The following is a 20,992-nucleotide window of genomic DNA, read 5'->3' on the forward strand; positions in this document are numbered from 1 at the left end:
ATTATTATCCAAGTTACATTGATTTCAAGTCCAAAATAAAATGTTACTAGACTTTCAGGAATAGGCCAATTCTAGAGCCGCCATTACTAGAGTCGGTAGGGAAAATTATCTGTGGGGGGATCTCTCGATTTGCAAATAATTCTCATTTATTTGTTGTATTATTTGGAATAATCATTATCATTTCTATAATTGAAACATGGCTATGTTGTTCTATTTTTGTAAAAAGAAAGAAAAATATTTTTTCATATTACCACGTATGCGGGACTCCTTCGAGCGCGGGGGCCTTGTATACGAATACAACGCAATCCAGTGCCTGGCGGGACATATTATGTGTAGCCTGTGCGGAAACAAATTTATAATTTTCCTCTGCTTTTCTAACACAAGCTACGTTCATCTGAAACAAAAGCACTCACGTCTAACACCATCCGGTCAAAGCAAAGTTAATTCATGCCAACACCAATCTCTCAGATCACTTTGTTGCGTAAAAATTGGGCTGGAAGGGGGAGGGGATTGATTGATAATTAATACTGAGTGTTGGAAAACTTTAAAAAAACCATTCTTTTGGAGTTGTCAATGCCAAAAATATCCTATTTTTACAGATTATAGCCTCAGAAATTTACTAATAAGCTTGAAACTATGTTAAAATAGGCATTTCTGGCATGAAAATTTCAAAAAAATCTTTTTTACCAAAAATAATTTGAAAATAGGGAAAAAAAGGCATTTATGGCATTTTGCCTGAACTTCCGGACTCTAGAGATGACTAATACAGAATCGGGCAAGAAGCAGAATAGAAATAAAGTGATAAAATGCCTGTGTTTTATCAATTGTCCTAAAGCCCCCAGTAGGTATAGAGGACACTAATCATTCAAGTCAAGTCAAGTGTGAATTTCCACTGTTCTAATACACTGTTTTTGATGCCATCTACTGTCAAAAAGGAAGATTACTCAAATCCTGATAATGAATTTCGAATCAAGAAGCAGTAATTTTTATCAAGTGTAGTTCCCTACGAGAAATTCCCACAAACAGAACTGAATGGCAAGCTCAGTTCTTTCTTAAAGCCGGGTTTTCCTAGGAGCAGGTTTCCTGTGCCGCTCACAACGTGAATAGCCCAGCGCAACACGCCGTCCACTCACCAATAAGAAAAGCAGCATGACTGTTTTCCTACAGAGCGCAATATTGCTCACGACGGCGCTTTACGTCGGGCGTGATTGACCGACTGCTTCTGGAGGAGTCAAATGCGTCGTGCGCCGTGGTTTTGCCGATATTCTCTTCACTCTTGTGTGCTTTCTTTTCCTTCCCTTCAAACCGGAGCATGCAGACGACAGAGTAGCTGATGCGAAAGCCATATACTTTATATAGCCGCCCTGATCTGATGCGCGTCGCTAGGAAAACACAAACGCGTAGCGTGATTATGTAACACGTTTCTGTCGGCGCGAAATAGTCTAATTCGGTTCACGCTGCGCAACAAACCTATTCCTAGGAAAACCCGGCTTAAGAGCACAAGGAAACATCAAAAACAAAGCACCCAGAACGAAGCAGACGACAGCAGAAATTTTCGTTCACAACGGTTCCCTACTATCCAAGCTCACAAACTGAACTGAATGACAAGTTCAGTTCTTTCTCAAGAGCATAAGGAGCCATAAAAAACAAAGTACCTAGAATAAGGCTGACGACAGCAGAAGTTTTCGTTCACAACAGCTCCTTACAATCTAAGCCCACAAACTGAACTGGTGGCAAGTTCAGTTCTTTCTTCGGAGTGTAAGGAGCCGTCAAAAACAAAAAACTTGGAAACGAAGCAGACGACAGGTGAAATGAGAACTTCCACTATTTGAATTTCGTCTGAATGTATAAAACATTGTCGAAACAAGAAAAAAAAACCATGCGCCCCCATCCCAACTGTCGCATTTTTATATATTTTTATAATCTATGGACCCTGAGACTCGGAGACAGTAACATCGTGCCAAGGTCTCCTGTAATGGGGCCCAGACCAAACGAATGCCACCAAAATTATTGACACAATTATAGACTTACAAACACAAGATTTTTTTTCAATTTATTTTAGTTTGGCCCTCAGGAAATTTATGGGGCACCTGCTCCTGTTCACCACTTAGTGTTTGCAAAGTACTGTTCTCATATGTATGTATATATATTTTAATTTATTACCAGAAAAATTTCAAATTCCGTCCCTGTTCAGGGTCGTTTAGTTTGGGAACGAGAATTTTTTTTTTTACATTGATGATTACGAATTGCTCTGCTGAGCGTTCATTTTCGCAATTAAAGCATATAAAAAATCTTAACAAAACAATTATGCAACAAAGTAGGCTTTCGATACTCTGTCTTTACTGTGTATAGAAGCATAGAAACAGATGTGTTGCGGAGCATTGGTTTTGAAGACCTAATCAAGGATTTTGCGCCAAGGAAAAGTAGAAGAAAACATTTCAATAAATAAAGTGCTGCTGCGTATTTAGAAACATTCATATTACAAATTTCGGCTCAGATGTTCATTACTTTGTGAAAAAAATATATTGCATGGTTTTATTCATTGATAGTGCAAATATTGAGAGAGAGAGAGAGAGAGAGAGAAATATATTGTTACTATTATTTATACCTATGATGGAGAGGGGGCACGAAAATCACCAGTGCTTAGGGTCTTCAGACGTCTTAATCCGGCTCTGCCCCCCCCCCCTCCAGGAGGAGGAGGATCGGTGGGCCCCTCCATAGTGAATTTATAGAGTGAAAAAAAATGAGAATTGTCCCGGGCCCCACTGCCGAAGCCCTGTCAGCCCCCCACTCTTGCGAGGGCTTTTTTTTTCTTTGAGGCCCACTTTGTGTTTGGGGCCCCTGGGTTCCGATCCTGTTGGTCACCTGTTAAGATGCAATGGGCTGGTTCCACTGATTTTGCAAAATAGACATATTATTAGTCGGCGATATGATTTTGGGTAGCGGCTAAAAAAGAATCCCTGTCATAGTCTGATTCAACCCATAGTGTCAATACTAGAACAAAAGGTGATATTAACGAAACCAGACATGGGGGCCACTAGCATCGTTTTCATTTTGTCTTTTTCATATTGTGATTTTTTTGAGTAACTTGCTATTCTAATGATTTTCATTTGTTTCACGTTATATGCAGTTGCTGCTGCAAAAATTCTCACTAGAAATCTTTGTTGTACAGGAACGGATTAATTCATTTTATACTGGGAAAAATTGTTTCAGTTTACGAACAATTCTTGCAAACGGACTTCAGGAACGAATTAAGTTTCGAGGATTGATGACCGAGGATTGACCAGGGACGTAGCGTGTGCCTTATTGGGTCCCCGGGGCAGACGTTTCTTGAGGCCACCTGAAAGGGATATTATTATGTAAAATAAGTGTATATTTTTTTGTGAAGGGCCAAATTCAGCTCGAGGTCCCAGGACAATGCCCCGGTTGCCCCAGCGAAGTTGCAGGCCTGGGATTGACTATAGTTTAATTACAACGCCAAATATGCTTTATCCGTCAAAAAAAAAAATGAATTTATCTCCAACCCATTGCCTATCATTGGCTTTCTTCTCCATTGCGCGCTACAAACAAGTGTTTCTTTCCTTTTTCATTGCGTTGAAAGCAAATGTTCGTTTTCTTCCTTGAGCGTTACAAGCAAATGTTTGTTTTCTTCATTGAGCGTTGCAAGCAAATGTTTGTTTTGTTCATTGAGCGTTGCAAGCAAATGTTTGTTTTGTTCATTGAGCGTTGCAAGCAAATGTTTGTTTTCTTTCTTCATTGCGTTTTAAGCAAATGTTCGTTTTCTTCTTCACTGCGTTGAAACAAATGTTTGTTTTTTTCTTCATTGCATTGAAAGCAAATGTTCGTTTTCTTTTTCACTGCGCGTTGCAAACAAATTAGTGTTCATACAAGGATGACGTCACTCTCCGCTACCATACGAAGGTTTTAACAACTGGCTGTTGCGAAGATATACTTTGGAAAGAGAGAAAATTCAACTGCCCCTGCGGGGAATCGAACCCACGTCCTTTCACTTTCCGGGTGAACGCCCTAGACCACTAGACTACACAGACACCAGATTGGCGATAAGTCGCCATCTGGTGGCAGCGTCAGCAGTTGTGAGCTTGGCCTGAGTCTGGTCCGGCCTCCATGCACGGTCTCTTTCAGTGTACACGAGCTCCAAGGAAAGATTGAGAGATTCGGTGGCTCTGTAGTCTAGTGGTCTAGGGCAGTGTTTCTCAACCATCTGGCCGCGGCCCGGTACTGGGCCGTGACATCATTCATACCGGGCGGCGACTAATCTGCCGTTTCCTTTTCCCCCATTCATGCTCCGGTAATCATGTGTTTGACCGGGCCTTCCACTTACAAAAATAAATGAAATCGGGCCGCGGGCTTCCAAAGGTTGAGAACCACTGGTCTAGGGCGTTCACCCGGAAAGTGAAAGGACATGGGTTCGATTCTCCGCAGGAGCAGTTGAATTTTCTCTCTTTCCAAAATATATTTTCGCAACAGCCAGTTGTTAAAACCTTCGTAAATTAGTGTTTGTTTTCTTTCTCTACTGCATTTCAAGCTAACGCTCGTTTTCTTCTTCATTGCGTTGATTGCAACTGATTGATCGAAAGCAACTTTATTGTTTGTGCTCTTTTTCTACCGAGTTCAAAACAAATGGATTTTCTGTCATCATTGTGTTTTCTCTTTATTGCGTTGGAAGCGAAGCGAGTGGTGCAGATTTCTCCAATTTCGGCAGTTTCGACGATACTTGGCGACTGTTTCGGCGACAATGAATGCTGTCCCGTATTTACTCCATTTTTTTTGCATAAAATATGGTTTACTAACTCATATAATTGTTCTAGAGTTTTTGAAGGAAATGATTTCAAACATTTTATCAAACCATAAATATCAAATTTTATAAATTTATCGAAAGTTCAATTTCAAATTTTATAATTTGTCAAAAAAGGTGAATTTTTATTGAATTTCACATTAAGAAACCGCCAGATGGCATCACCCTTGGAAAACTTCCATGTTGTGAACTCGATGTTGTAGTTATGTGTCGGAAGTGAAGGATCAAGGCTCTTGGTTAGGGCTCTGCCCGTTTCCGGGGTCTAGTTTGACTCCTTCAAATGTGCAGCTATGGCTGTTGAAATAGATACACAGCCAGCGGGCAGTGCAGACAAAGTCTCGTCTACAAGTCATAATTGGAATACTTTATTATCTGATGAAGACATCTTGGACGGTTTTGGTGAGTCCCCTCGCATTTTGCTAACTTTCAAGTTTTCGGGTGCAGAAATTATTCCCAGATCCAGGCCTTTGTGCCTGAAAAAGGATATCTGCTCAAAAATCTCTGTTCCTAAACACATCTCGGAGATTCGATTCACACGCTCAAGTGAGCTGTTAATCTCTACGGAAAATATTCACACTGCGAAAGAGATAAAAAAAATAGATATGATTTTGAACATTCCCGTTAAATCGGTCCTTTTGAAGGATTCGATTACCTCCAAATTTTTGCTAAATATTCCGTGTGATATTGCAGTAGTGGAAATTGCGGAAGAACTGCAATCGGAGGGGTTACAGGTCATCGGTATTCGAAGATTTATAAAAGAAAGAATTCCTTTACAAACTGTTCTGGTAACGATTCTTGGTAGGAACATTCCGCTGGAAATAAAGTTATGGTTCTTGATATTTCGACCACGTAAATTTATTGAGCGTCCTAATCAATGCCTTCGCTGCTGGAGCTACTTTCACCGCTCAAAGTTTTGTAGAGTATCATCTCAGATCTGCAAACGATGCGGCCAAAATCATAACCATGAAACCTGCCAAAACCCTATCTCCTGCATTAACTGTAAGGCTTCCACTCATCTTGCCTCTGATCGTCAGTGCCCTGCTTATGTCTTGGAGTCAAAAGCATATCACTATAAAGCCGAACATCATGTTCCAATAAACATCGCTCGAGAAAGATGTAAAATGAATTCCTCTTCATATGCTGCTCGGACCAGCATTTCCATGTCATCTGACTTCAGTGCTCTCAAGGCTGAGATCAGTTCCCTGGTCCAAGCGGAAGTATCTGCCATCAAAGAAATTGTACTTAAAGATCTGAAAATAAGTCTTCAGGAATCGCTGAATGACTCTATTAGAGCGCTTATTCCCGAAATAGTCAATTCGGTTAACCTAGCTGTACATAAGGTGAATATAATACCGCCACTTAATTCGAATGTAAATATGGACACTTCTGGTCCTTCGACTGCTATCTTCAATCAACCTTTGCCCCCTGAGCATAATGATGATAGTGACTTTTCTCAAGATCCTGAATCGAATAAATTCTATACTTCTCCTGCGGAAAGGGTTAAACAAAGACGATTAGCTAAGAGACTGAAAAATGACTTGGCCTCAAATGTTGGAACCTAGTTTTTCACTTAATTTCATTTTTGTCTCCCCCCCCCTTTTTTTTCCCCTCTCGTTTAAAGTTTGTTCCTCGTTTGATCTTTTTTCCTTTCTCTCTGTTATCGAGTTTGATAATGGTTTTTCTTTACCTCATTTAGAGCTGACAAGAGTTCAGTATTCTTATTTTTGTGATCAAATCGAGCTTCGTTTGATTTTTTTTTCCCCTCCCTTTCCTATTGTGTTTTTCTCGCTTGATATTTCCTTTTTCTCTCCCAAAAATAAGTGTTGTTTTTTTTGTTTTTTTTTTTTCTGTGAATTTGATGCTTTTTCCCTCTCTTCAGTTCAATATATTTTTCTAGTTAATCCTTTCCAAAAAAAAAAAATACTATGAATAATATGAATTTTAGAGTTCTTCAATGGAATGTCCGAGGCATCAAGTCCAAGTCAACCTTTATCAGAAATTTTTGTTTAAACTATGATATGTTATGTTTACAGGAGACTTTTCTGGAACCGAAGGACCATTTTTTTCTTGCTGGTTTTCAGATTTTTAGAAATGATCGACTTCTCCCAGGTGGTGGTTTAGTGACCGCGGTAAATTCATCTCTTTCCTCATCTTTGATATGGAAAATTTCGGACCCCTTTTTTGAAATTATGATTGTTCAAGTTTTTCTAAATAATTTTTCTATGTATGTTGTAAATTTTTATCGTCCTCCAGGTGTTTTCAATATCGCTGCTATTGACAATATTTTCTCATACATCTCTGGGAATTTCATCATAATCGGAGATTCCAACAGTCATCATCCAAACTGGGGAGGACATATTGTATCTCCTGCAGGTACTATGTTATTTAATTGGTATCTTAATCATAACCTTTGTCTAGTTCCTCCATTTTGCCCCACCTTTTATAGCAAGGACTCACAATCTTATATCGACTTATGTTTCTGTAGTCCAGGTCTTTATAGATATATTATCTGGACTCCCTGTGAATCCTTATTCAATAGTGATCATTTGCCAATTAAAATTTCCGTCTCTTTGAATAAACAATTCATATCTCAGGAATTCCGTTACATTAAATGGTCAGCAGTAATGGCAGGTCTCTCTGTCATCCCCGCTACTAACGATTTCGACAGTATCTACAATCATGTTGTTTCCATTGTTAACTCAGCTAGGTACTCTGTGTACCGGAAGAAACAACCTTGGCTTAAGTTGGATAAAGAAGGGCGTATTGCTCTTATCGAAAAAAAACGGGCTTTCCGCTTATTTCGACGTGTGCCCTCTCAGGCCAACTGGATTAAATATAAAAAATTAGCTTCGGTTTTTCGTCGCCACCTTCGCATTCTACGATTGAAGACTCTGGCTCAAGAACTTCATCCTTTTACTCAGCCCTCAGTTCTCTTTTCTGTCTTGCGTAGACACCGTTATATCGTGGCGAAAACTTGGGATGATTCCCGGCATATTTTCAAGATTGCTAATAATAGTTATGTCGAGCCTCTCGTACAGATCCAACTTTTAAAATTTTACCACTTCTCTTCACCTGGCCGATCTCAAACCGTTACTTTTTATGGTCCTCCTCGTGAGTTCCAGGCTCAGATGGATGCACCGTTCACTCCCACGGAAATTCGTAGAGCCATTTGTTCTGGTCGTTCAACTACCCCTGGTCCAGATGGTGTTCCATTGAAGGTGTACAAACTCCTTCCAAATAAGGGGATTGAATTTCTGAATGCTTTTAATACCCTTTGGTCTTCATCGCTGGTGCCGCCGTCTTTTAAAGAAGGACGTATTATTTTTATTCCAAAGTCAGGAAAACCAACTACTGATCCGAAGAACTTTCGTCCTCTGACCCTTATAAACACTATTAGCAAAATCTTTGAGAGAATCATTCTTTTTAGGATCACCTGGATTGCATTACGATTTGAGCTCTTTCCAAAAAATTTTTATGGTTTTCGACCAAAAACTGGTGCTGAGATTTGCATGAGAGATATGGTGTCCTCTATTTCATATGCCCTCCAAAGGGGCTATACTAGCTACATTATTGCTCTAGATTTGAGAGCTGCTTATGATTCTGTGAGGCATGATTTGCTCATTGCCAAATTAGCCCGCTTGGGCTTTCATGGTAAATTTTTAACTTGGCTCTTTAATTATCTCTCGAACCGTAAACATGTCATTCATTGGAGGGGTTCCATATCTGGTGCCTTTGCTCCCAACTGCGGTCTTTTACAGGGTTCTACCCTCTCCCCAGTACTTTTCACCCTGTTCACATTAGATATAACCTCATATATTAATTCTGACATTAAGTTTTTTATGTATGCTGATGATATTTTCCTTCAGATGAATGCGTTAGATGGGAAGTATGCTGAGTTCAGATTGATGAACACCTTGCCTAACATTCTCAGATGGGCTGAAAATAGTGGATTGTGCATCTCTCTATCCAAATCTCGTTTTTCTATTTTTTCACGGAGACGACCTCCATACTTTCCTTCTTTCAACATTAATGGCGAATCCATTCCGTTTGATCCGTACTTGAAAGTTCTGGGTGTTCATCTGGATTGTACTCTCACCTGGAAAAAACAATTATCATCTCTGCGTTCTAAGGGCACTCTATATTTAAACATTTGTCGCTCCATCTCTCACTCATCAAGAAATATTCCTTGCAAGTTCCTCAAACCTGTGCTAATGAGCATCATTGGAGGTACCATTGGTTACGGAGCTGTGGCCTGGTTTAATGCAGCCAAATCTTCTCTCACCAAGATAAACACAATCTATAACTCCTCGATGAGATCTATCTTAGGCCTCCCTACGTCAACTCGCATAGATAAACTCAGAACCATTCTCGCCCTACCCTCCTTTCAGGATTCCATTCTCTTCAGGATTGGGTTATCTTGTATTTCTGCCACAGCCTCTCCCACGCAGGGTCACTCTAACCATATAGATTCGGGTTTTTGTCGCCTCTCGCCATCTTTGGCTAGGAAAATATCACAGTTCAATAATACCATTGGTTTCTCCCACAGGTCCATGCTGCGTCCAATTTATTCTTTTTGGCCGTGGATACCCTCAAATATCTATTTCATATCGGAGGGTCTTAACTTTCAAAAAACTAAGTCTACCATCCCTTATCAAACAATATTCCAAGAGTACATTGAGTCTCTGCCGCTGAATGCTCATGTAATTGCTACGGATGCGTCTAAATCATCTCAAGTGGTTTGTGGAGCTTTCTGTTTGGTTACAAAAGTTATCAAGTCTTGGTTCATTAATAAAGACTCCTCAGTTTTCACTGCGGAGGCCCTTGCTATTACTTTAGGTCTTAGATCCTTCATTCAATCGTCTAATTCTTCAATATTCATATTTACGGATTCCAAATCAGTCATCATGGCTCTCGACAATTTCTCTATTCATTCATCTACGGTGACTCACCTACTGTATGCTCAACTGGTTCATACTAGTTCTTTGGTTAACAGCATATCACTAATCTGGGTCCCAAGTCATTCGGGCATTGCCATTAATGAAACTATTGACAATCATGTTCGTACTGTAGCTTCTACTACTGTTGATCTTCTACCTTCTAGCCTTTATGTAGAGGACATTCGTTCTCTTTACTATCGCCACTTCAAGGAAAATATTCGCAATGCTCTTTTCTTATCTATTCCTGAGTTTAGCTCCTTCTATAACTGCTGCCAGAACTTCTCCCCTTTGTTTTCGAATAGAAGGTTGGAATGTTTATTTTACAAACTTATTTGCAATAGAGCTCCCTTGAACGAATACCTACATCGTATTAAGAAAATGGCTAACCCTCTCTGTCTACAATGCAAGATTCCTGAAACTTCCTCTCACTTTTTGTTTTCTTGTATTAGGTTCTCCCAGGTTCGGTTCTCAACTTTTAATTCTCTTTCTCCACCAGTTAGGTGTTGGTCCGAGTTCTGTTCAGGCAGACCTGAGAACATTATCTGTTGCTTTGAGAGGTTTGTTACCCTTAGTCAACGATTTTCTTGAGTTTTTTTTTCTTGTTTTTTTTCTCTCCCCCTCTTTCTTTCTCTCGTTTGGTTTTTTGTCCTTTTCTACCTTGGTTGTTTGGTTTCATTTTTTGTTACCACACACTCATCCAGGGACTCCATGTCATCATATCATTTTAAAGCGGCTTAGCATCGTCCCCTAAGCCTGAAGACTTCTTCTCCATCTCATATAACATCTCCATCTGCGTTTGTTTCGTCTGGTTTGTGTTTTTTTTTTTTTTTTTTTTTTTCATACCCTTCTGAAGAAGAAGGAAGAATGGAAATTGCTGAAATTTCTATATGTTCTGTGATTGTTGAAAGCTCTTTCGTTAGTACATTTTTATAACATATTCTATGCTCTTGTGGAAGTTTCTTTCTCTAACAGGGGATGGCCCGAAGGCATAAAGCCCTGTATAATTGAAGAAGAAGAAGAAGAAGAAGAAGTAGTTATGTGTCCGACTGCCACGTCTCGTTACTGTAACTCGGTTTTAAATTGTTAATAAGTTCTTAATTAGAGCTCGGAGTTTCGTCGTCGCCGCACACCGTAGAAATATCTGATCGTGAGAGAGCCATGGGTGCGTCAAGGGAGGTCTTGCTAGTTTTGTTTTGTTTCGTCGCCGCCTCACATGGTCTGATGTTCCGCTTACCACCGAACAGTAGGAGGTGTTTGAAAGAAGAGATCCACAAGGGCGTCCTGGTCAGCGGCGAGTACGAACTCGGTGAAGCTGCTGGACAGAAAGCCGATTTATTGGTAATTCCGCTGAGTTAATTATCTGTCGATTTGTTTGGATTTGACAACTCCAGATGGGGGTGATGTACACGTGAACAACCTATATTCTGTACCTATGCTATTACACTGTGTATCATGGGCGGGCGCCCCCCCCCCAAGGGTCAAAAGTGAAGTGGGCAGATCTAATGTATATGTGTATATATGAATTGACATCATCATCATCGTGCCCCCCCCCCCCCCAGACTTCCAAGTCTATCTCCGCCTATGCTATGTATTCAAGCTTGTTTCACTCTAGATATGTGTTCTCAATACGTGTTGTTTCGAAATTTCGCAAAAATCTCAAGCTCTCCCGAGGCGAAGATTTATATCCTGCTTCGTTTATTAACCTCTTAACTAACTGCTGGTGAAATCTTACACAATTTGCTCCCTAGCGCCACCCTTTCGTCGATCACAAAGACTTAAGCCGTGTGTATATATATATGCCCGTGGCAGTTAGCGCATAGACTACCCACTTGGGGGGGGGGGGTATATATACACCTTACAGTTCACTCATAGTCCAAAAAATATGTGGCAAATGTCAGCACTATACAAGCACTACACATAAACAAGCTTCACGTTATGTTCACAACAGACACGCATATTCCAACATGTACCAATTCGTCAGAAGTTCCGCAGAGGAATATGGACGAGGTACATGTGTGGTTTAGTAGTAGTGGTATGTATACACCTATGGCAGTTAAGGGGTTAATTTCATTGTGTAAAATGGCAAAACTGTTTGACATTAATCCCTAATTAGGACCTTATCGACCTTACCTGTATACATGCTCATCCAGATTACTTAAGCAGTCCTATGACAAATTTACAGATTACTTAAGTGACCTGGCACACTGTTGCAGATTGGTTAAGTGGCCCTTGACACATACTCATTTAATTGAGGCCCACGGCGTATTACGATATTACTTAAGTGGCCCACAACACATTTACAGATCACTTAAGTGATCTTTGGTTGACTTGTACAGTTCCAGATTACTTACGCAGCCCGCCAAAACATGTATTCTATTATTATATGCATCATGGCAAGTTTACAGATTGCTTGAGTGACTCGTGGTGCACTTAAGTGGTCCATGGTTCATTTTGAGTTCACATAAGGTCACTTACAGTACATCTACAGATCACTCAAGGGACCTAGGATGCTATTCCAGATCACTTAAGTTACCCTTGGTACAGTTTGAGATCACTCAAGTAGCCCATGATGAATTTATGGATTAATGTATAGTCGTGTATAAGCCGACCCCCCCCCCCGCCCACTTCATGACCACCAAAACCGCAATAAATTGAAAGCCTGTGTATAAGCCGACCTTGAAAAATCCGTGCATTTTAGAGAAAAAAACTTATATTTTCATGCAAAATTAATAGCTTGCGGAAGTTTACAGTAGAAAATAATTGAAACTTTCTAATCCACTTTTTCTTAGTCTCCAATCATAATCCATCAGATCATCGTAGGGGGTGCAGCATCTTTGTTTTTATCCTCATCTGGACTGTCATCGCCATTGTGACTGTCAAAGAAGATATCGTCTTCAGTTCCGCCCATTGCATTGCTGATGCAACACTTTTGAAGGATCGGCAGAAACAGAATTCCACGCCTCATTGTAGCCTACCCATTGGCACACTAAGCCAATATCAGGTTTCTTTGAAGGCACCACTTTTTTTTGTAGTTTCTTTATCATCAGAACTCATTCATTTGATCCATAAATTCCTCAAATAGTCTTTGAAAGGCTTGTTGATGCTCACACCTAAAGGCTGTGCAGTCAACGTTAGCCCACCTGGTATCACATCCAATGATGTTTTCGATTTCTTTGACACTATCGGTTCTGTTGGGGTTTGAACATATCCCATACCAATAATGCCGGTTTCTCGAACACTGCTACAAAAATGAATACTGATTGCTGGGTCGATATTTTCTCATCAAAAACTGACCCGAGTATAAGCCGACGCCCCCACTTGAGGAACGAATTTTTCCACAAAAGAAATTTGGCTTATACACGAGTATATATGGTACTTAAAGTGACCCACAGCACATTTCCAGATCCTTTAAGTGGCTCGCAACATGTTTTCACACCAAAGAAGTGGCCTGCACTCTCCAAAACATTTGAGCACCCTTGGTTTACACTCTGTATTCAATTTTGTTTTGCTCTAGAAATTATTTCTCAATACAGTAAAACCTCTCTTCTACGGACACCAATTGGACAAAAGAATTATCTGTAAAAGAGGTTTGAAATGTGCATAATTTTGTTACGCAATGGGAAATTATTTGGCCACAAAAAGGGGGGGGGATGACCATTAGAGGTTTTACTATATGTAGTAAATTTACTGTGTAAAACGAAACAATTTGACATTAAATCCTATTTAGAATATTATCGCCCTCATCTATATAGTAGGGGTTCACAGACCCTTTCGGAGTCATCATAGGGGTTCCAGAGGGGGAGGGGCATGAGCTTGAATGCAAACACTTAGGTATTGTTTTTACATTATCTCGTACTTGATATTATTCAGAATGCTGTTTTTACACCAAAGAACGACCAATACCCCCTTGTGACTTGGGAGCACCCCATGAATGAGACTCTTTCAAACCAAGCACAACTCTGGCCCTATCACAATGGTTAATTTACTACCGATTAAGTGCACACGCGTGCGTACTGTAGTGTGAATTTTTAGTGCTGACATCTGTATTTAAAATTGTGAGTGAAGTGTGTAATGATTAAAATATTTGTACCGTTATAGGTCTGTTGCGAGACTTTATGAGAGAGACTTATGGGGTTTGAATTTGTGCCTCGAAGTTGGGAACCACAAAAAAAAAACTTCAGCTGATCACCACTGTGGTGCCGGTGGGGTTCGAACCCCGGTCCTTGTGAGTCCATCGTCACTTGACCACCATGGTAGCTCATGAGTGAGGCTACTTGGAAGTCTACTGTCGACTTAGCGCTAATCCACTAGTGTTTTCACTAGTGTGGATTAGCGCCAAGTCGCCAGTAGACTTGTTTGCGTAAAGAGAGAAAATCTCAACAATCATACTTTTATTAATGAAAAATTTTTACATTGTTTTTCAAAAATCCCTTTTATATTTGTGTTGGAATTTGGATCCGCTCGAAAACCTCCCTAATTCCCATTCTCCGAAGTTGGCAGCTATGTTACATACCCCCCTCTAGGAGTGTGAATCTTCAGTGAATTTGTCCGGAACTTGTTTCTAGGGATGCTTATCTGCATGTCTCGCATGCTATATGTTTCATGCTAACTATGCTCATGGGATGTTTATTAATAGTTTTTTGTAAAATGATGTGTCGGCTGATGAAAGAAAATATTGTGTATTATTGAGGTCACGGAATTGAAACTTTTAAAAATATTTTTTATGTTTTTATAGGTCACCGATACCAAAGGTCATATACTTGTATCCAGAGATAACATAGACAAAGGGAAATTTGCTTTTGTCACGGATGATTATGACGTTTTTGAAGCTTGTTTCATATCCAAGCTTCCAGCTGGTAATTATTTTAGTTCATAAAGTATAAAATTTCATATAAATTCATATATAATATTCAAATTTCATATAAATAAATAAAAAAACATCATGTTTTGACTATAGGTTAGGATCTGTCCAACTGAAATTTAGGCCCTCTACCTAATTTCAGATCTGAAAAACAGACCGTTACCAAACTAAAAATTAGTGGAAACATCGATTTGACATTTCTTTTGTGATAAAATTAACTAGACTGTTTTGCTTTCAGCAAAATTAATGATGATTTTCACAAAAACCAGGACCCAATCAAAGGGGTCATAAGGGGGTTCGAAGGTTATATGGGACAATCATGGCAGAGGCATGTAGCAATATTTATGAAATTTGGCCAGTAGTTTTATTTCATGACATTAAAGACTCGCTAATTAGTTGTTGTTGTTTTTAAATTCAACCCCCCCCCCTTCCTAAGGAGGTGCAAAGTGTATACAGAGCAATCATCACTGAGCCAAAATCGCCAAAGCTATAAATATGAAATTTAGTCAGTATTATATTTTGTAATGTATATTACAACCCACTAAGATCGGATTTCTGAAAACTCAACCCCCAAGGAAGTCACAAGGCATTGAAACGTTACATGGCGGAATCATCGCAAAGTAATTTTCAGATTAGGCCTATAAAATTCATTTGAGTGAACTCTCTTCAACAATGGAAAACTTCTCTTTTGACACTTTGGAAGACACCAAAAAAAGAAGGTAATATGTTGTGAGGAGAGAGACAAAAGATTTATCTGTGGGTGCTAGTACCCTGTTTTGGCCAGGTATTGTTTTTGTAACAAAGTCATTTCTGTCATTTTGTTTTGACTCGAGTCAATCTTATCGCGTACTGAAATAGTGCTGTGAATTTTTCTACTTTAAATTAAGGAAGAAAAAACAATTCAAGGGATTTTTTATTATATTGATGCGGTACTCTCCCTGTCCTACGTTTTCAAATTTTATGAGTGGGAACCCTGCAGATAGTGATTAATAAGATTTATTTTAATTAATAAGTAGTCAGTGAATATAAATAAAAAAAAATCTAATTTAATATGAATACATACCCTGCCAGGTAGGATGATGGGGACATAATGCTGTTCTGATATAATCAAAGGGTAATTACAAGATTCATCGAAAGACTGGTTATTTGTGGAGATGATGATTACAAGGATCTCCGTGGGGGGCAGAGAGATTAATTTTCTTTCTTCCTTGTAATCATCATCTACACGAATAACCAGTCTTTCTATGAACTATGAATCTGGTATTGACGAGTGGAGAGGACATTTCTTTATACAAAGGGTAATTGCCAATGAAAAAGTGTACTGTATATTGGGAATTAACCCACTCCATGTATATCTGCACATTAAGCTTAGAATACTAACTAAAAAATAAAAAAAAAAGATAAAAACTGCATGTTACCTGCAGGTTAGTATTCTAGGGTTTAAAAAAATCTTTATTTTTTAAAACAGGTTTATTTATTATAAAATAGTGTTTGAATGGCTAAAGTTCTTCTTACAGTGTACCTATTCTATTATTACCATTTTATTTCCGTCTGGCAGTATTAATAATTGTAAATTTGAGATTCTTTTTTGTTGTGTACATTTCAGGCCAGAGAGGTGTGGACAGAGATGTGGCATTGAGTCTTAAACATGGGGTGGAGGCCAAGAGTTACGATAGTGTGAGTATGTGCACGAATGAAGAAATTATAGAAATTATTGTGGAATACTCAACTGTGAAAGATTTGTTGTTTATTAGCGCTGGTCCAGTTAATGGGGTCGGTTAATCTATCAATTGTTAATTGTTAAAAATTAGATTACATTGAATTTTGATTACAATCTATGTAAAAAGTTGTGTAAGATGTCTTAAATTATGTACCTATATACAGTTGAGTAAATAACATACCCTGGGTATAACATATAATTTTGTAATCCCTGATTTTTTGCCTATTCACTTCCATGTATTTTTACCTCTGTTATTACACACCCCATTTTAAAACATACACTTTGTGTATACACTCACAGACCAGAAAACACTCTCTAAACCTAGAAAATTATTTGGATATAACATGCTGCAAAGAAAAAGTTGTAAAAATGAAGTCAAAAGTTGACTTATTTGTGCAACGTTCATTGTATTCGGGTGATGTATTGATGTATTCTTTCTCACAGAAGTTGTGGGAACATCTTTCTTTACGAAAAATTTAGTCAAATTAATTTAATGCTACTCATAGATGACTCTATAATGGGTCTCTCTCCTCTGGATCCAGAATATATATCTTCTTAGAGCCAGAAATACAATTGAAAATAATGGTTTCGTCCATAAAATATGGGATGTATATTCACCACATGCCCTTTGCTCCCACTAATTTGCCCTCCCCAACATATTACTCTGGACTCATGCCTGTGGTGGATGGCTATAAAGTGCTACCTCTTAGTATGTACTTGTATTTTGTGGGAAATTTCTTGTTTAAAAAACACGTTTTCTGTGAAAACTGCATTGTCGATGCTTTTCAAATCATCTAATGTTTGCTTTTTCTGTTATGTTTGGATCACTTGGTAGATGGCAGTAATATAAGAACACAACTTTTGTGATCGGGTAAAGCAAAAATTTGCACTGTTTTAAAAGCATCCAATATTTACCTGTTTAAAGAATATGCAAAATCATACCGAGCAATGACAAAATTTATGAAAATTCATTCTTCTTTACAAATATGATGACAACCTTGAATGAAAACCATTAGCATAAACCTAAATAATGTCAGTCAAATCAATTAAATTAAGCACGGAACAAAACGATGAACCTCTCAACTAATTATATGAAGTACAGATGACACACAGTGGATACCAAGTGAAGATAATTGGAAGGAAAAATGCCACATTCCTCTGTGGGGAAATGTAGCTTCTACTGAGTTAGGAGGCTGTCTATTGTGTGCAGTCCTGTTCAGCTCAAAGGAACACCCAGTGTTCTTAGGAAAGAAAATATCTCCTCTGTAGCTTAATGGTAGAGCAAGCACCTGGAAAATGTGAGGTTGCTGGTTCGTTCCTCACAGAGAAATGTAACTTTTCTTTTTCCAATTATTTTTGCTTGGTATCCAGTCATCTGTACTTCATAAATTAAGCATGTAATTTATGCATGTTCGGTATCTCATGCTCTTATTTGCTGTGATAATGAATAAATAACTGCTCTTGACACTTTCAGAAATTTGTATACCATTTTTAAAATGATTTCACATGCAGGAAATGAACAAGTGAAAAACTGCATCCAAAAGTGATGTTTACAAAACCAAAAGATGTTATTAAACATCTTCACTTACATTAAATATCTGTACAATAAGTAGCGTTAAAATGATATAAAATGAAGAATATCTTTCAGTAACTTTTCCCGCCCTGCAACTGAAACTTTAGCTTTATAGTTGTCCCAATTAGCAAATATCTGTGTGGATTTTTTTGAAGCTCCAATATCTTGGGTTATGTGCTTGATATTCCTCATCTAAATATATTTTTCCAGTTTGTAACAAAATTCCAAAAATGTTTTCATTTTGCTTGTCTCATTTACAGATAGCAGAAGTGGGTAAATTGAAACCACTAGAAGTCGAGTTGCAGAAACTTGAAGATTTGTCGGAATCGATTGTTAAAGACTTTGCCTACATGCGTCAACGGGAAGCAGAAATGAGGGACACAAACGGTAATAAATCATTTTGATTATTCTTCAGTCTGAATTACATGTTGAATCGTTGTCTTAAAAAACCTATGTTATCTCTAGTAAACATATATAGGGATGTGTAGTCTCAATTCTTAATTTTTCTCTAGTTATAGAATTCATGACTATTTACACATGTCGTAACTGTAACCTGGGAGTTTAGACACTAAAAATGGGTGAAATAGACGGGTAAAAAAGGAAAATAAAATGATAAATAAAGAAGCAGCTTTCTGGTGTTTTTTTCATTTTATTTTGATCATTTACGTCGGAATTCACTTTTATTACTCACTTTAAAGATATTCCTTTATTTTTAAGGATGTAACGTGGTTGAAATGACATTTGTGTCATTTTCTTTCACACTAAAATAAAAAAATCATGTTCCGTTGCTATCATGGTTTTTTTTTTTTTTTTTTACAGAGTCTACCAACCACAGAGTCTTGTACTTCAGTATATTTTCAATGTGCTGCTTGCTTGGTCTGGCGACATGGCAGGTCTTGTACCTGAGGCGATTCTTCAAAGCAAAGAAGCTCATCGAGTGAGATGCCTTTCACAAGACTGTAAATTTTTTTCTTTTTAAAACTGTAATGAAATGAAGCTGTTGAGTGAACATTCAGACCATTTCCCCCCTATTTTCTTCTGTGTGGTACTTCTGAAGTATATTGTCTACAGTTATTTTACAAACTGCTGGTATTGAGCATGATGCATTTTTCCCTGGTTTTCACTAAAAAAGTTGTTACATATTACATTTCTCTTCTTTCACTGTATTTCTGACTGAAAGTACATTTATTCGACAATAAATCAAATGTCATGCATCAAAAAAAGGAAATTTCTAAAGTTTTGGTTTTTCTCAGTATTTTGCTTGAAATTCAGACGATCGTATCATTTAGTATTTTTTTCCTTGTAACAAATTTGTGTACGAAATATTAGAGGAATAAAAATTTCCTCTCATTTTTAAAATTGTGTGGATGTGTTTCTTATTAGTTATTTTTTTAAGCTTTATCGCCAGTGTATATTTTGTCTTAACTCCTTTTATAGGCTTTTGGCAACGAATTTGAATGATCTGTATTTGAAGCGGGGGTGAATTTTTGACATGACAATCATCAAAAACTGATTTAAAATCTTAAATGAATTCTTTTGGATAATGTTTTGAACACTATCCAAAAGAGTATTGTATTAAGTATCGGTGATTATCTACATAATTTAATAACAGAAATCAGCATTATATATACATATATGGCCTAAAAAGAATTTCTATGCACCTATCTATTATTAAAAGTGTACAGCAGATATTTATATCTATACACATATACAAAAGGTACATGACAAACAGAGTGTATACATTTTAGTGGCTAACCATAGACGCATACTTCCAATTAGAAAGATAACGTATAGTACTCAGGTATGTCATTCGTGTTGCAAGGGCAGGGCCGTCATTTCAACTTTTTCCGGGGGGGGGGGGGGAGAACATGTTCAGTGTATATATATACACTATTTCTAGTGTATTTTCTAAAGCCAGGGCTGACCTCCCCCAAATGATAGGCCTGTGCAAGGGGTTGTATAGTTATTAAAATAAAAGTAAAATACTTTTTATACAGTTCCTGTGTACCCCAAAACAAAGTTAGAAAGTTGTTGCCCTGTCTCTTCTGATGCCAACAAAAAAAAGAAATCAACATTTGTAAGTGCAATATTTGCTGAAATATTCCAGTTTGAAAAACAGCATGAAAAGCGGGTAAAATGGTTATACCCGCTTCTAATGCTGTTTTCCCCCCAAATTTCATTTTTTTTAAATTCAAATATCTTGGTGTACTTAGAAACATGGATATTTTTTTTTTGGTGGCACCAGGAGAGACAGGGCAACAACTTTCTAACTTTGTTTTGGGGCACACTGGGACTATATAAAAAGTTTTTTTTAATAACCATTCTAACCCTTGCAACATGAATGGCATATCTGAGTACTATACGTTATTTGGCAACTTTTTCTAATTGGAAGTATACCTCTAGGATCAATGGTGTGCCAGTAAAATGCCATATGCCCTGTTTTCTATGCATCCTTTATACGCAGTTAAAAAAGTTTTGGAAGATCAAAGACTCGTCTCTTGCATTGGAGGATATCAAATCATTACAAGGTTTTTCCTTCAGCATTCATGCTATGCTTTTATTCAAATTATATATTTTATAAGAAAAAAAAGCATATACATTGTCCAAAATAATTCTGTAGAGAGTAGAAATTATTTTACAATAATATACAGTCGAATCCCGTTATAACGAACGCCAAGAGATCGGAGGAATCACTTTGTTAAAACGAAATTTTGTTATAAAGGAATTCCAGGTTACTTAGCATTGTTCCCATGTAAACTTATTTGGGGGATTAGAAAAGTGTTCGTTAAAACCAGATTTTCGTTATAACGGTATTCATTAAAACGGGATTCGATTATATGGAGTATTTATTCTTTATATAACATTGTCACTTTGAATTACATGTGCAATATTGCGGCATCATTGAGAGCACCTAGCACCAAAGCACTTCTCTGCAAGCGCTTTGCCTTTTTTTTTCTCTTTTGTTGTGCTGTAAAAAATAAAAAGAATGGAGAGAAAGTCTCGTCTCCCTCCATAACCCCCTTTTTTTGTTAACGAGAGTAACGTGGGGAGTATGAAGAGAAGGTGTAATAATTACAGAGAAAGG

The 20,992-nt window shown here is 37.9% G+C and overlaps 2 protein-coding genes across 2 annotated transcripts; both read left to right on the plus strand.

Moving 5' to 3' along the window:
• The first annotated feature begins 5,040 nt into the window (after positions 1-5,040).
• LOC149080878 (uncharacterized) lies at positions 5,041-10,777 on the plus strand. Its single transcript, XM_089237545.1, has 2 exons — positions 5,041-7,189; positions 10,710-10,777. Exon 1 carries the CDS (start codon positions 5,107-5,109, stop codon positions 6,376-6,378), a length of 1,272 nt encoding a protein of 423 aa, XP_089093671.1. The 5' UTR covers positions 5,041-5,106; the 3' UTR covers positions 6,379-7,189; positions 10,710-10,777.
• A 6-nt stretch (positions 10,778-10,783) lies between these two features.
• Positions 10,784-19,271, plus strand: bai (Transmembrane emp24 domain-containing protein bai). The gene is made up of 5 exons (XM_089237546.1): positions 10,784-11,091; positions 14,489-14,609; positions 16,221-16,291; positions 18,168-18,294; positions 18,727-19,271. Exons 1-5 carry the CDS (start codon positions 10,912-10,914, stop codon positions 18,846-18,848), a joined length of 621 nt encoding a protein of 206 aa, XP_089093672.1. The 5' UTR covers positions 10,784-10,911; the 3' UTR covers positions 18,849-19,271.
• Positions 19,272-20,992: the final 1,721 nt, after the last annotated feature.

This window comes from Pholcus phalangioides, unplaced genomic scaffold (genome assembly GCF_987345545.1).
Source record: "Pholcus phalangioides strain wild (caught in Gottingen) unplaced genomic scaffold, Ppha-v1.0 ptg000010l_1, whole genome shotgun sequence".
Lineage (NCBI taxonomy): Eukaryota > Metazoa > Arthropoda > Arachnida > Araneae > Pholcidae > Pholcus > Pholcus phalangioides.